The sequence below is a fragment of the Marmota marmota genome, unplaced genomic scaffold (genome assembly GCF_001458135.2).
Source record: "Marmota marmota marmota unplaced genomic scaffold, marMar, whole genome shotgun sequence".
NCBI lineage: Eukaryota > Metazoa > Chordata > Mammalia > Rodentia > Sciuridae > Marmota > Marmota marmota.
This window is the reverse complement of record NW_025999842.1, coordinates 8988070-9005608: the sequence shown is the minus strand read 5'-3', so window position 1 is coordinate 9005608 and position 17539 is coordinate 8988070. Positions and strand designations below refer to the sequence as shown.

The window sequence follows — 17539 nt, the reverse complement described above, 5'->3', positions numbered from 1 at the left end:
TAGTAATATATATAGTAATAATGTCTGTTTCATTCTACTATCTTTCCTATCCCCACATCCCTTCCTCCCCCCTCCCATCACTTCCCTCTACCTAATCAAAGGTAACGCTATTTTTCCCTAGTGCCCCCCCTGCCTTATTGTGAATTAGCATCCGCATATTAGAGAAAACATTCGGCCTTTGGTTTTGTAGGATTGGCTTATTTCACTTAGCATAATATTCTCCAACTCCAATTTACTGGCAAAGGCCATAATTTCACTCTTCTTTAAAGCTGAGTTATATTTCACTGAGTCTATATACCACATTTTTCTTTATCCATTCATGTACTGAGGGACACCTAGGTTGGTTCCATAGTCTAGCTATTGTGAACTGAGCTGCTATAAACATTAATGTGACTGTGTCACTATAGTATGCTGATTTTAAGTTCTTCGGGTATAAACCAAGGAATGAGATAGCTGGGTCAAATGGTGGTTCCATTCCCAGTTTTCTGAGGAATCTCCATACTGCTTTCCATAGTGCTTACACCAATCTGCAGTCCCACCAGCAATGTATGTGTGTACAGAATAGAGGACAGAGACGAACCCACATAAATATGGTAATCTCATACTAGACAAGGGTATCAAAAACATTCACCAGAGAAAAGATAGTCTATTCAACAAATGATGCTGACAAAACTGGAAATCCATATGTAGCAAATGAAATTAAACCTCTCTCTCTCACCCTGCACAAAAGTCAACTCAAAGTTAATCAAAGACTTAGGCACTAAAACAGAGACCCTGCGCCTAATAGGAAAAAAAAAAAAAAATAGGCCCCAAATCTGCACCATGTCAGCCTAGGATCTGACTTCCTTAACAAGACTCCTAAGTGCAAGAAGTAAAATCAAGAATCAATAAATGGGATGGATTAAAAAAGCTTCTTCTCAGCAAAGGAAACAATAACGTGAGGAGAGAGCCTACAGATTAGGAGAAAATCTTTACCACATGCATCCCTGAAAAAGCATTAATCTCTAGGACATATAAAGAACTCAAAAAACACCAAAACAAAACAAAACAAAAAACCCAAATAACCCAATCAGTAAATGGGCTAAGGAACTAAAGCACTTCACAGAAGAAGAAATACAATTGACCAACAAATATATGAAAAAGTGTTTAACATCTCTAGCAATCAGAGAGATTCTTTATGGGGACAAAAAGAACCAGAGGTAAGTTCCCTAGCTTCACCCAAATTAGAAATACCCAGAAATCTGAAGGTAAAACCCTTCATAAACTTAAAAAAAAAAAAAAAATCTTTTATTTGTTTTTAATTTTACATGACAGTAGAATGCATTTTGACATATCAAAAATTCATGAAGTATAACTTCCTATGTTTGTGGTTGTACATGATGTAGAGTTACACTGGTCATGTATTCACATATGAATATAGGAAAGTTATGTCCAATTCATTCTACTGTCTTTCCTATTCCCATCTCACCTCTGTTACCCACACTACCCCCTGTAAAATCCAGTGAACCTCCACCCCCATCTCCAGATGTGAGTCAGCATTTGCATATCAGAGAGAACATCAGGCCTTTGGTTTATTGGGATTGGTTTATTTTACTTAGCATGATATTCTCCAGTTCCATCCATTTACTGGTAAATTCCATAATTTTATTCTTTATGGCTGAATAATACTCCACCGTGTATATGTACCACATTTTTTTTATCCATTCATCTGTTGAAGGGTACCTAGGTCGGTCCCATAGTTTAGCTATTGTGAATTAAACTGCTATAAACATTGCAGTGGCTGCACCACTATAGTATGCCAATTTTAAGTCCTCTGTATATAAACTGAGGACTGGGATAACTGGGTCAAATGATGGCTCCATTCCAAGTTTTTGTTTCTTTTTTTTTTTTTTTGAGGAATCTCCTCACTACTTTCCAGAGTGGTTGCACCAATTTGCAGTTCCACCAGCATTGTACAAATGTACCCTTTTCCCCCACATTCTCACCAACATTTATTGTTATTTTTATTCTTTTTTTTGCCATTCTGACTAGAGATGAAATCTCAATGTAGTTTTAATTTGTATTTCTCTAATTGGTAGAGATATTGAGCATTTTTTTCATGTTTGCTGACCATTTGTATTTCTTTTTCTGTGAAGTGTCTGTTCAGTTCTGTTGCCCATTTATTGATTGGGTTATTTGGTGTTTTATTTTTGGTGTTCAGTTTTTTGAGTTCTTTATGTATCTTGCAGATTAACGCTCTGAGGTGCAGGACCCGGGGTGCACGCATGCCAGGCGAGCGCGCTACTGCTTGAGCCACATCCCCAGCCCATCATCCAGTTTTTTGATTCCTGATTTTACTTCTTGACTTTAGGGGTCTTGTTGAGGAATTTGGTTCCTAAGCTGACACGATGGAGATTGGGCCTACTTTTTCTTCTAGTAAGCACAGTGTCTCTGGTCTAATGCCTAGGTCCCTGATCCACTTTGACTTTTGTGCAGGGTGAGAGGGGTCTAATTTCATTTTGTTACATATGGATTTCCAGTTTTCCCAGCACCATTTGTTAAAGAGGCTATCTTTTCTCCAATGTATGTTTACAGTGCCTTTATTTGAGATAACTGTATTTACGTTGGTGGTATAATATAATTTAAGGTCTGATATTGTGATGCCTCTTACTTCATTTACATTTCTCACTGTGGATTGCTCTAGCTATTCTGGGCCTCTTATTATTTTTCCAAATAAATTTCAGACTGCCTTTTCTATTTCTATAAAGAACATCGTCAGAATCTTAATAAGAATGGGATTAATACTGTATAGCACTTTTGGTAATATGGTCATTTGACAATATTAATTTTGCCTATCCAAGAACATGGGAGCTCTTTCCATCTTCTAAAGTCATTTTCAATTTCTTTTAGTATTCTGTAGTTTTCAATGGAGAGGTCTTTCATTTGTTAGATTGATTCCCCATTTTTTTTTTTTTTTGAGGCTATTGTGAATGGGATAGTTTTCCTAATTTCTCTTTCAGATGATTCATCACTGATGAATAGAAATGCAATTGATTTATGGGTGTTGGGATGATTAGAAAAAAAGTTGAAATTCTCTTGCAAATATTGATTGGCATGTGTAATAGTTTTTTGAATCTTCTAAACATAGAATCATGTCATTGACAAATAGTGATAGTTTGAGTTCTTCTTTTCCTATTCATATTCTTTTAATTTCTTTCTTAGTTTATTTCATATATATACACACCTATATATTTCAATTTCAATTCTAAGTTGTTACATATGCCAACAGAATGCATTACAATTCATACTACACATATAGAGCACAATTTTTCTTCTAATTGCTCTTGCTAAAGTTTCAAGGACTATGTTGAATAGAAGTGGTGAAAGAGGGCATCCCTGTCTTGTTTCAGTTTTTAGAGAGTATGATTTCAATTTTTCTCCATTTAGAATGATTTTGGCCTTGGGCTTAGCATATATAGCTTTTACAATGTTGAGATATAGCTACCATTCTTAGTTTTTCTAGTGTTTTGAACATGAAGGGATACTATTATCAAACGTGTGGGTTTTTTTTTTTTTCCATCTTTGAGATAATCATGTGATTCTTAAGTTTGCTGACGTGATGAATTACGTTTCTTGATTTCCCTATGTTGAACCAACCTTGCACCCCTGGGATAAATCCCACTTGATTGTAGTGCACTATCTTTTTAATATGTTTTTGTACGTGATTTGCCAGTATTTTATTGAGAATTTTTGCATCTATGTTCATCAGGGATATTGGTCTGCAGTTTTCTTTCCTTAATATGTCCTTGTCTGGTTTTGGTATCAGGGTGATAGTAGCTTCATAGAAGGAGTATGGAAGGGTTCTCTCCTTTTCTGTTTCATGGAATAATTTGAGAAGTATTGGTGTTAATTCTTCTTTGAAGGTCTTATAGAACTTGGCTGAGAATCTGTCTGGTCCTGGGCTTCTCTTTGTTGTTGACGGCATCTTCAATTTCATTGCTGGAAACTATCTGTTTAAATTTTCTTTGTCCTCCTAATTCAATTTGGGTAGGTCATATGTCTCTAGAAATTTGTTGATGTCTTCAAGATTTTACTAGAGTATAAATTTTCAAAATAGTTTCTGATTATCACCTGTATTTCAGTTGTGTCCATCGTGATCTTTATAAACTTTTAATGAAGGGTAGGAATCTAGATCCTAGAGGAGTAAAAAAAAAAAATCAGTGTTTCTGTATAGGGGGTACTCTCGAAGTATTCTTTAAGGAGGTAAGAGGCTCCTAAAATGTAATTTTGAATGAATGACACTATAGAAAATATGGAAAATTATTTGAGGCTGCCTACCCTATTCCCAAGATGATTTAGGCTTCATTATGAAAAGAGAAATTAAAGACTCATACCTGATTAGTCATAACAGTATTTTACACATGCCAATCCACATTCACATTTGCAAGAGAATTCCATCTTTTTTCTGAGAATCCCTCAAATAAAGAGTAATATATTTCTCACACGTCTGAAATGGTTATACTTTCCAATCTTTCTGACCAATTATTTCACTCAAATGACAGTGACAGCAAGTCATGGACTGCTAGAAGATGGAAACTTGTACTAGCACAATTAGTTCCTGGTTAAAATCAACATGAACCAGAAAAGACTATATAAGAAAATATAGAATGCAATGATGCAACCATTCCATGTTAGGGGCTGTTAAATTCATTATCAGTCTTTCAGGATTGTGCCATAAACATAAAGGTATGGCATTAAAAAACCAAAAAACCTTGGTTTTAATCTTCAGTTCCTAGCACAGAGCTCCTAAAACCCTTGAAATCTGAGTCATAAAGAGTGTTTTAGTGGGGAGCAGTGGCACACGTCTGTAATCCCAGTGCCTCAGGAGGCTGAAGCAGGAGGATCATGAGTTCAAAGCCAGATTCAGCAATGGTGAGGTGCTAAGCAACTCAGTGAGACCTTGTCTCTAAATAAAAGACAAAACAGGGTTGGGGATGTGCCTCAGTGGTTGAGTGCCCCTGAGTTCAATATCCTATACCCAACCCGAAAGTGTCTTTTACATATTAATGAGATAGCTTTTGGCTCAGGAGCACCCAGATAGCTTCAGATGGGAACTGGTCACCAACATGACATGATTAGAAGCTTGGGACTATCAGGGAAGGGGCCTGGAACGAATTCAATCTCTAATGAACTATGATTGAAATCAACAATGCCTATGTAATGAAAACAACATAAACCCCCAAAACAACAGGTTCAGGGAGCTTCTTAGCTGGCAATCACATCCATGTGCCAGAAGGGTAACATACCCTAATTCCAGAGGCACAAAGGCTTTTGTACTTGGGACCTTCAGATCTTGCCCTTATACCTCTGGCTCTCTGCATCTGTATTCTTTATAATAAATTACAATAGTAAGTATGGCATTTTTCTGAGTTCTGTGAGTCATTCTAGCAAACTATCAAAACTTAAGAGGAGGTAGTAGGAACTCCAAACTTTGTAGCCACATCTAATAGAGATGCAAGTAACCTTAGGCCCTGATTCTTTCAATTAGAATCTGATACAAGGGTGGCCCCTGAAAGAAGTGAGCAAAGAACTAAGCCTATTGGGGGGGGGGTAATGCTAACACCAGGAAGTTAATGTGGGAACTGAATTGAATTGTAAGACAATAATTTTGGTGTTACAAAGTTAGAAATAGTGCAAGACTCTGTTGTTGATGTCAAGAGTAAAAACAACAACAAAACAAAACAACCCACCCCCCCAAAAAAAACTTCTTGATAGGACTTATTAAAAATATCAGAATTAGGCTAGGGCTATGGCAGAGCACTTGCCTTGCATGTGTGAGGAACTGGGTTCGATCCTTAGCACAACAGAAAAACAAACAAATAAAATAAAGGCATTCTGTCCATCTACAACTACAAAAAAAAAAAAAAAAGGAAAATTCAGAATTAGATACAGTGATGCATTCCTTTAGTCCCAGATACTAAGGAGGCTGAGGCAATACGATTGTACAACCCAGGAATTCAAGGTCAGTCTGGGGCAACATAATGAAAATTCATCTCAAAAATAAAAGAATATATATATTTTTTAATTTAAAAAAAACTATGAATTGTGCAGCTAGGGGTGTAGCTCGGTAGTAGAGTATATACTTAGCATGTATAAGGCCTTGGGTTCAAGCCCCAGCAGCAATAAATAATTAAGAATCTGAATTAAATTAGAAAAGTAGTTAAGTAATGGAATACAAAAACCAGAAAATACTTTTAAAATTATCTTCTTTCACCTCATTTTATAGATAAAGGAAGAGAGAGAAGCAGATACTGGTGAGACAGAGAGCATTTAAGTAGGTAATTGTAGGTCATGTAGAAACACGAAGATGACAGAAGAAGAGGATGCTGGGAGACAGTGTGAAAAAGAAAACTGATGATGCACTCATACTTACTAGATGTAGAACAAATTACCAATTTAGGTTAAAAAGTGAATATCCATAATCAGTTTAAAGCTTTGAGAGTTGACATTCGTGTAAGTAAGTAGATTGACAGTAGAGCTTCCCTTGTTTTCAAGCCACTAAGATCAATAGAACCACTGTGAAATAGTACCAAAACACACAAATGGTTAAGAAATTGTGCTTTCTTCAATTAAAAAAAAAAAAAAGTTACTAATTTGTATCTACTCTATTGTCTTAACCTGTACATGACTTTCAGGCAAGAATCCAAGAATGATTAGATTCATTTCAGAGTCAGTAGAGATTTAAAAATCATATAATTAGCTGGGGGTGTGGCACACACCTGTAATGCCAGTGACTCAGGAGGCTAAGGCAGGAAGATTGTTGTGTTTGAGCCAGCCTTACCAATTCAGCAAGGCCCTAAGCAATTTAGTGAGATCCTGTCTCAAAATTTTAAAAAGGTGGGAGGGGGTGCTGGGGATATGGCTCAGCAGTTAAGCATCCTGGGTTCAATCCCTAACTACTATGAGTGCTGCTGCTGCTGCTGCTGCTGCTACTACTACTACTACTACTACTACTACTAATGAATAATTTAAAACTTTGACAGTGCAGTCATTAAAGGGTACAGTGACATGCACAATATAAATAGGTAAATAGCAAAGACAGGCAGCCTCATTTGCTGTGCAACATTCTGTCCACTTACCACTATTTGTGGTAATGTAACTGAACTATATAAATGTATGAAGTTACTTTATAATTACAAAGTGCCTTTCACCCGCCTTTCACCCATAATATTTCAATTATTCCTCACAATTTTGTGAGGTAAGCACCATTTTTGAATTTGCTAACTATAGTAGAATCAAAAAACTTGACTGCTTTATTGGTTAGACTTTTGCTTGAAAGGAAGAAAATCCAACTCACAGCAGAAAAATAATAAAAAAGATTTCTCACATAAGAAATTAAGAGAAATTATTCCAGGATGGTTAGTTTAGTAGCTTAATAATACCTTCAAGAACCCACCAATCTCTTCAATCTGCTACCATTACATGGTACCTTCTCCCTTTCCTCTATAACACTTTGGGTCTCAAAGAAAGTGTAACAGGCTTCTTAACCAAACTCGGCAATAACTAGAGAAAAGACTATCTCTACAGGTGACTCTGGTTTTTAGGAATAAGAAATCCCAAACCCAATTCCAATCAATAGGTTACCTTCCGATCTCACTGGCCAGTAGTGCATCACACATGTATGTAAAAAAAATCACTCAGTCGTGGTCTGGGAGTGTAGCTTGGTGGCAGAAAGTATGCTTACCAATGAGCAAAGGCATGAGTTTGACTCCCAGAACCAAAAGGAAAGAAAATTACTCAGTCATAATGAAATCCCATGACTGAATTTAAAGCAAATCAGAATCTAACTCTACAAGGCTGGATGTTGCCTAGGGCCTGATTCTCCAAAGTGCACAGCCATGTGAAGGAAAGAAAATGTGAGAATAAAATCAGAATTCTATTAAGTGAAGGAGGAACCAAAGCACCACACCTATTATACAAGCAAAAGGGAGGTTTAAAGATGGTGTTTTATGCCTAGCATAGTGGTTTGTTCAACCTCTTTTTCATTATTTTCCTCTCATAAGGACATTGACTTTCCCCCCCTAATTGTTTCCATTCCCAATGATACAAAGACAAATCTGTATATCTGTTTATGGGCAACATCCATTTTATATCTGAAGTCTTGCTCCCTAAGAGCCAATTTTTACCCATTTGGAAACAAAAATGCACACTTTGAGGTTTTTTTTTATTTAAAGAAAAACTTTTTATTTTGATATAAGTATAGATTCAAAAGAAGTTGGGGGAAAAAAAAAAAAAGAACAGAGAGCTTCTAGAACTATTTCGTTTAGTTTTCCCCAGTGATAGCATCTTAAATAACTAACAAAAATCAATACCAGGACAGTGACATTAATACACTTCCTACAACTTATTCAGGTGTCACCAGTTTTACATATACTTACTTGTGTGTGTCTGTGTTTGTGTGTCTGTGTATAGCTCTATGCAGTTTCACCAGATGTGCAGACTCCTTTAACTACCACCACAATCAAGATATAGAACAGTTTTTGATCACAGGGCTCCCTTATATAATTCTACTCATTCCCTCTCCTTGTTCCTCACCTCTGGCAATACTAATCTGTTCCTCATCTCTCTCAAAATTTTATTTTAACAGTGCCGCATAAATGGGATCATACAGTGTGTCATTTTTTTCAGCACAATTCCCTTGAGATCTAAGTTGTTCATGTCAGTAGTTTGTTTCTTTTACTAAATTTCATTTAACCACTTCCCTCCCGGCAGACACTTAGGCTGTTTCCATGTTATTATGAAAAGGCTAGTATGAGCATTCTTTTACAGATTTTTGAGTTGACATACATTTTCACCTCTCTGAAATCAATGCCCAATAGACTGCTGGGTTATATAGTAAGTATGTGTCTAGTTTCCAAAGAGACTGACAAACTATTTTCTAGAGTAGCAGTTCGGTTTAACATGTCCACCAGCAACATGTGATTCAGTTTTCTCCATATCCTTGAAAGTATTTGGTATTATCACTATTTTTTTTTTTTAAAGAGAGAGAGAGAGAGAGAGAGAGAGAGAGAGAGAATTTTTTAATATTTATTTTTTTTTTTAGTTATCGGCGGACACAACATCTTTGTTTGTATGTGGTGCTGAGGATCGAACCCGGGCCGCACGCATGCCAGGCGAGCGCGCTACCGCTTGAGCCACATCCCCAGCCCTGCTATTTTTTTTTTTTTAATTTTAACCATTACTGATGGGTATGTGATGGATACAGTGGTTTTATTTTGTATTTCCTTAATATTGATGTTGGGCATCTTTTCATGATGTTATTTGTCATCTCTCTTTTTCATTGAAATGTCTGGGTTCATGTCTTTTGCCCATTTTCTGAGGGGATGAGTAGAATTATAAAAGAATTACATAAGGGAGCCCTGTGGTCATGGAACTGTTCTAATAAAGCATTGGACATGTTTATAGTGCTATACTCATGCTACAACCTACATNACTATAAACATGTCCAAAAAATTTATTTTGGGGGGAGTACTACAACACTTTGGCTCTTAAGTTAACTTCTCATTATTTATATCAGCAAAGACTAAAACATATTGTCTCTGGGGGTGAAGATAGCATGGATTAACTTTCAGTAGCTTCCTTTAGTTCCCCCAAGGATTATGAGAAGACCACAGAGGTATTTAATTTAATGATCATGAGGATTAAATTACATTATTGTCCTATGTAAAGTAAGACTAATAAAGCATTGGATATGTTTATAGTTTTGTACTCATGCTACAACTATATCTAGAATTCTCGAGAATATATATAGGTTTACAAATATTTTGATCTCATGACTACTCTTTACTGAGGATCTCACAGAGCTTTTGTTTATGTCATTTATAACTACTGATTCTCACCATATTCAAAATAAAAATGAATACTTCATACAAATGGATATAAAATAATAAACCCATCATGTTAACACATACAAAAAAGTATTTTTAAGTAAAAAATGTGTTTCCTGCCTGACATGATGGTGCACATCCGTAAATCAATCCCAGTGGCTCAGGAGGCTGAGGCAGAAGCATTTTAAAGTTCAAAGCCAGCCTCAGCAACTTAGCAAGACCCTGTCTCAAAATAAAAAATAAAAAGGGCTAGGGATGTGTGGCTCAGTGGTTAAGCAACCATGAGTTCAATCCTTGGTACCAAAAAATAAAATAAAAAAGTGTTCCCTTAAAAAAAAATAAAATAAAATAAAAAATGAGTGGGATTTTTGTGCTTAATCTTTTGCAACACCACGCATCATGTAACTTTTGTAAAACTCATGTGTACACAACTAAAAGAAAGGAAATAAAGTTTTATGGTTTTGACCTTTTGAACCCTGAGAATTTGATGGATATGTAAGTTATAAAATTTTATTTAAAGTTTTACATAAAAATGGTATAGTGGACATACATTTTGTACCACGCTCTCCCCAAACCTCACTAAAACTATGGTAATTATTAAAGTAGCATAAACCCACAAGACATAAGAAAACAGGAATGGAGTAAAGAGATACAATATTTCAAAAATTAGAAAGCAAGAGCTAGGAGTACAGTAGTAGTTCGGTGGTAGAGTACATGCTTAGTATGTGCAAAGCCCTGGGTTCACAATTCCCATCAACACCCTGACCCCTCACCAAAAAAAAAAAATGTCTGGAAAGCAAATGTAAGATTGGCACTCCAAGAAAAGTGATTTCTATATAGGTTTTAGGTTTCAAAACAAAACTAAACTAACTCTGAAGAATCACCAAAGAGCTCAGGTTTTAGGAGTAGGTGCCTCTGGAAATGGGGGTGAAGGTGATGCTAAAAATGAGAATATTGGTTTCAAGTATGTTTAAGCAGTTATGTCCAGGTTTGTACTCTTCATAGCTCAGAGATCTAAACTAGGCACCTACTACTACTCTACACCCCAAGCACAGGAGTTTTTAAAGAGGTGTTGTGGGCACAGTTGAGGGGACTATCTTTTTATTTTCCAGGCATTAAGTCAACTTTACATATGAACCACAGAGCCATCTCCCTTTCAACTCCTGTTTTCGAACTCATTGCGAAAATATGATTACTCCTCAGGTAGGAGCTCAAACTCAGAGAGAAAAAAAACCTAGATTCTGACACCAGGCCTTGACTACCAGATAGATCCCATTATGGTGAAGAGCACAACAAACTCCACATATGGTCTTGGAGCTTTCAATCGGTTCTTTAATGGTATACCTTCAGTAGTGGACATCTAAAGACCACTAGACATTTGAGGAAAGCTTCTGGCACGTGAAAGAGATCCAAACAAATGGGAAAAATGCAACTTGGAGTGAGTATAGACTGACAAAATTGCAAGAAACTATCAATATCCTCAGAGAGATGAGAGAGCAGATTACACCCAGAGAGCATATTACACATCATAAAGGAATATTTATAGGAAAAAAAACTAGAGAAAATTAAAAACATAATAATGAAAATTTCAATTAAGAGAGCTGGAAGGTAAACTGAGGAAATTTCCCAAGAAAGTAAAGTAAAAGTGATAGGAAAAAAAGAAAAAGATTTGGAGAATACTAGAACTTCCACAATTAATGACAGGAGTTTCAAGATGTCAAAACAGAGGGGAAGAATTAAATAATTAATTCACAATGTTCAAGTTAGACCATAAGGACATCAATTTTAAGAATGACAATACCCACTGTGTGTTCATCAATTACTCAAACTAGAACTGTGCCAAAACACTTTTTCAGAAAATGTCAGAGCTCAAGGACAAAGAAAATTATCAAAGTAAGTTTGGCAGGGAGTTAATGGCACCTTCCCAATGGCTACACTGAAGCAAAAGGAAAATAAAGCACTGCATTAAAAACTGAAAAGAAATTATTTCTATCTAACAATTATAAGTACCAAGACAGAAAAGTCATTTTCAGACATTCAAGTTGCAACAATTTAACTTTCTAAGAATATCCCCCATCCTCCAGGATGCTACTCAAGGAGAAATTTCATCAAAACGAGGGAATAATCCAGGAAAGTTATGAAAATGATATCCAGAAAATTAACATGAAAGAGAGGTAAGGAAGTAAGATACTCCTCCCCCGCTAGTAGTAGCTGTGCAATGGGTCCAAAGAATTATTACTACAGCATATGTGATGGATTTAGGAGAAATTTCTATAAGATGAAACTGATCATCAAAAAATTAAGCTAAGAAAAAAAAGGAAAGTCTAAAGAAACCTACATTCTTTACAAATACAAAAATTTATAAAAACTGACCACAAACTAGGAGGCCACGTAGTCACAAGAAATAACAATTATTTCACAGTCTCTGAATGCAATGCAATAAAGCTAGACACTATTAACAAAAGAATAAATATCCCTACAAAGAAAACCACAAACTTGAAAATCTTAAAAAGTACTTCTAAGTCATAGATTTAAGAAATTATAAATCAGAGAATACACAGACCCAAACTATAGTAAAACACAACATATCAATATGTGTAGGGTGCAGCTAAAGCAAGTATGATAGGGAATTTTATAGATGCAAATTTATGCATCTATAAGTTTATACTATCATTCCTGCTATTGCTTTAAACACACACACAAATCTGTTTCAACACAATGAACAAAACAAGGATTTCTGTCAGCATTTTTTCAAAATGTCTGAACACGAAGCACATGGTTAAACATGCAATGTTTTGGTTAAGATTGAAATTTTAAGCCAGGTGCAGAGTGCATGCCTGTAATCTCAGCAGTTCAGGAGACTGAGACAGGAGAATCAAGAGTTCAAAGCCAGCCTCAGCAACCACAAGGCACTAAGCAACTCAATGAGACGCCGTCTCTAAATGAAATACAAAATAGGGCTGGGGATGTGGCTCAGCAGTCAAGTGCCCCTGACAGGTTCAATCCCCGGTATCAAAAAAAATAAATGAATAAAAGATTGAAATTTTAAGCAGAGTAGTGTCATTTAGGACATAAATCTCTGGCTGCCTGAATGTTCTCTCCGATTTAACTCCTCCAATTTATATAGTGAATTTTAAATCAATGAAAAAAATACTGATCAATATATATTAGACATTGCTTAAAAGAGCAATAGTTCAAATCATTTTACTTCTTCAGGAAAAATTAACAAGTAAGAATTACCTATTATAAAGATATTTAAAATATTCTTAAAATAGAAATAACCTGAAAACCCCTTTAACTCTAGCACAAAACCAAACTGAAGATGGAATAACATTACTCTTCAAAATTAGAAATAAATTTGTAATCACATCTTTTCTTTCAAAGTCTCTCAGTGACTGGTCACTGATTTCTTAACTTGGTGCACAAACACATAGCAAACTGTGTAACTGTGTTGTCTTTCTGTCTCCCAGAGATAAATCCGCATGACATTTTACAAAAATGGATAAAATCAAACAAAGAATTAGCTATCAAGGATGAAAGTAAAGCAAAGAAAAAAAAATGACAATGCTGGAAGTGAAAGTGGAAAGTGGTTGTGACAGAATGAAGATGTCCCAGAGGTAATATCTTCACATTAAAGCAATTTCATAAAATTGGAAATCCAAATTATAAAACGTTGGGCATTAATATAAACTTAGAAAAGAATATAATTTTGAAAACAATGGAAGAAATTCTTGCTCTGTATTTTAAATTACATGAGAAGGCAACACCACTGAAACTACTCTTCATAAATTCTTTATGAGATAGTATGCTTTAATTTTCAATTTTTCTATATTTTAAATAATTTTAGGGCTGGGGGTATAGCTCAGTGCAAAGTGCTTGCCTAGCGTGTGTAAGGTTCTGGGTTTCATCCCCAGAACTACACAAAGAAGAATAACCAAATAATTTTAAATATTAAGCAATGTATTATTTTATAATTTTTGTGTATTTTCAGTGCATAATTTACTGTTTTTCCTCATTTCTCTGTACATTTATACCAGTGGTAAGAAAGTTTTAATAGTTTGATAAAATGTTAAGTCATAATAAAATCATAAAATTTCCAATTGATAAAATTAAGATCACTTTGTAGTTTCAGTTCTCAAGGTCATTTTTACAGTACCTCAGAGTATACCTAGCAAGAGTGCCAGTATTTTCATCTTTAATCAATCCAAAAAACAGTTCTGTACGTGTTATAAAGTGGAGGAAGGGGGCCCTATTTTTATTTATTCTTTGGACAGATCACACCCAAATCCTTTTATCTTAAACTTCTCCCACTGAATTGAACACTATGTTGTCATACACCAACTTCCTAATCTGTATTGTATTCTCATGTATTTTTCTATTCCTATAATTGCTGACATATTATTAGGCTCTAAAATGTGGTAAGGTAAATCCCCCTTTTCACAAAATTCTCTTGCATAGCTTTTTAGAAGTCTTTTTTTTTTTTTTTAAACATATTTATTTATTTATTTATTTTTTTAGTTATTGGCAGACACAACATCTTTGTTGGTATGTGGTGCTGAGGATCAAACCCGGGCCGCACGCATGCCAGACGAGCGTGCTACCACTTGAGCCACATCCCCAGCCCCCTTGCATAGCTTTTTAAAATTACATTAAAGCATTCACATAATGTTAAATAATAGTAGGAATAACAGGTAACCAAGTTTATATTTGGTTTTCAAAAAAGATTTCATTGCTTTGTTATTTAACATTACTTTCTATTAGTTTCCTTTATAATTTTTTCATTCTTTTTGGAGTGTAAACAACTTTAATCTTTAAGAATGAATTTAAACCAATTTTATGAAATAGCTAATTTTATTCCTTCAATACTTATCATTTATTATACTTTTCCCTGTTTGTGCTACCAAGTTCATTTTTGTTTTCCACACTTGTTAGAAGTTCTGAATGTTTATTCTGATGATAAATACTGTGTTTCTCAAGATACAAGTAAGTTTTCCACTCTGAATTTCCCAGGATCTAAGTGTCCCTACTAATCCCTCATACCTTCTCCATCTTTGGCAGCAGGCCAGGAGTGGTGCTTCATACCTGTAATCTCAGCTATTTGTAAGGCTAAAGCAAGAGGATCACAAATTCAAGGACACCCTCAAACCCTGTCTGAAAATAAAAAAATAAAAAAGATTGGGGATGTAGCTCAGTGGTAAAGCACACCTGGATTCAATCCCCAGTACCAAAAAACATAAGAAACTGGAAACAAAGTAACTGTCCATAAAAAATTAATAAGTGAACTCTAATATAGCTACTCTATGGAATATTACAGAGGCAACTGGAGTCAAATGAGCCACTATTTAATTAAACATTAAATACAATAAAGTGCATCATTCCATTTTTAAAAAACATAACTGGCAAAGACATCTCCTGCATATGTGTATATATGTGTATGCAGGGCCACAGGAACTTAAAAAGAAAATTACAGAAAGGCACAAACCTAAGTTAATAAGAGTTTCCTAGAAGGGTTAGGGAGTTTGGAGTAGTATCCATAATAAAAGCATGTAAAATGATCTTTTTGTGCAAAAATTAAATAATGCATACAGAAATGCATGAAAGCACAGTCACTAGCTGTTATCAAATAATGGTGGAATTCTAAGTGATTTACCACAAAAAAGCTATTTTCACTGCATTGGGGAGGGAACATAACCATAAAAACCACATCTGGATTTATACTTACTTTTTAAAAATCAAAGAATTGTTGCACTGGATCCAGACTACTAAGATATCAATTTTATTGGACCTCCTCATATATAGCAAAAGTTTCAAGGAGAAACTGCAGTTCATCCTGGGACAAATTATACTCTCAAACCATAAAAACAACTATGCTGCAAACATTTTCACCCAGTCTCTTGTCTGCCTTTTAATTGTACCATAAAGAGGTTATGAATGTACTTACAGTCAAATATGTTAGTGTACTTTTCTGACCTACAAATTGGCAAAAAATTATAAATCTTTTTAAAAAATGACCTGTGCTGTAGAATACTTATCAATATGGACTTCTAGAAATTAATCCAAACATTTCATATGGGCATACCCTGTAAACCAAAATTCTGGTTCCAGGGTACAATCTTAACCAAACAATGTCACCTTTGTGCAAAAATACTGATATACTGTAATCCTTTTTATCTACAGAGAAAACATTTCAAGGCTCCAGTGGATGCCTGAGGTTGCTGATGAAACCAATGAACAAAGCATGAATTTGTTTGCATTTTTTTCTAAATGTCTGAACATGAAGTACATAGTTAAACAGACCTACTATGTTTCCCCCATGTATACATACACAAATTTAATGTCCTTTTCACCTTAACCAAGCACTTATCACATACTGTGACCACTGTTGTGTGAGATATGACAGCAAAGTCAGCACAAATTTCTTTTCCCTTTTCATAACTTCATGAATAGAATATCTGTTCTTATCATAGATCTTAGCAACATCCACATATGGACTTTTTTCCCTTATTATCTAGAGAGCTTTCATCTTGCTACTTAAAGCAAGTAGTTTATGGTTTCTCTCTGAAACTGAAATTGTCAAAATTGTCAGCATTGGTACTCTTTTACATTGAGGGGGCATTATCAAGTAAAATAAAGGTTAAAATTGAACAGAAGCACTGTTTTACCATGACAGTTGATCTGATAACCCAGTTAGTTACTAAGTGATAACAAGTAGGTAATATATACAGTGTGGATACCCTTGACAGATGATTCACATCCTGGGTGGAATGGAGAGGATGTAAGGTTTGACCAGGCTATTCAGAACAGCTCAAAAGAATTATGGTTTATTTCTGCAATTTTCCATTTAATATTTTCTGACTGCAGTTAGATAGCTAAAATCATGGGAAGCAAAATTATGACTAAGGAGTAAACTACTAAAAGGGTATAGTGACACTATCTGTACTCCAAAACACTGGATCTGACTAGTGGAAGAAAACCTAAGTATGACCAGTAGAAGATCATTTAATAAATTATGGTATGGGCATTCTATGGAATGTTATATAGAGAAAATAAGGTTGCTTTAAATATACTCCTCTAGAATGATGTCCAGGATATATTATTAGATGAAAAAAAATTATAGCACAGAATATATGATCTCACTATTTAAGTATGAACATTTAAATGAATTATATCTATATGACTACATAAGAAAAAGTCTAGAGGGCTGGGGTTGTGGCTCAGTGATGGAATGCTTGTCTGGCATATGTGGGGCACTGGGTTTAATCCTCAGCACCACATAAAAATAAATAAAATAAAAATAATGTGTCCATCTACAACTAAAAATAGTCAAAAAAAAAAAAAAGTCTATAATATTAAATTTTGTAATTAATTACCCATGGAGTGAAAAGTGGAACAGGATAAGAAAAATAATATCTTTGTATTGCTCCAACATTTAAATGAACAATGACTTAAAGGAAATAATAATAATAATAATTTTTAAAAAGACGACTTTTTTTGGTGGTGCGGGGGATTGAACCCAGGGCCTTGTGCATGCTAGGCAAGCACTCTACCAACTGACCTATATCCCCAGTCAGTACATAGATGGAGCTGAAGAATATCATGCTAAGCTAAATAAACCAATCCCAAAAACCCAAAGGCAAACGTTTTCTGATATATAGATGCTAATTCACAATGGG

General features: G+C 35.0%; 1 protein-coding gene across 3 annotated transcripts in view; it reads right to left on the bottom strand.

Moving 5' to 3' along the window:
• The window catches only part of Znf292 (zinc finger protein 292), an 81580-nt gene that overhangs the window by 38866 nt on the left and 25175 nt on the right, over window positions 1-17539 (bottom strand). Inside the window, exon 2 of one of the 3 annotated variants that reach the window (XM_048805799.1) lies at window positions 4111-4174. The exons of the other annotated variants lie outside the window; for them this stretch is intronic. Coding sequence (XP_048661756.1) covers window positions 4111-4131 — 21 coding nt within the window. The 5' untranslated portion in view covers window positions 4132-4174. The remainder of the gene's footprint in view (window positions 1-4110; window positions 4175-17539) is intronic. 3 annotated transcript variants of the gene reach the window in all.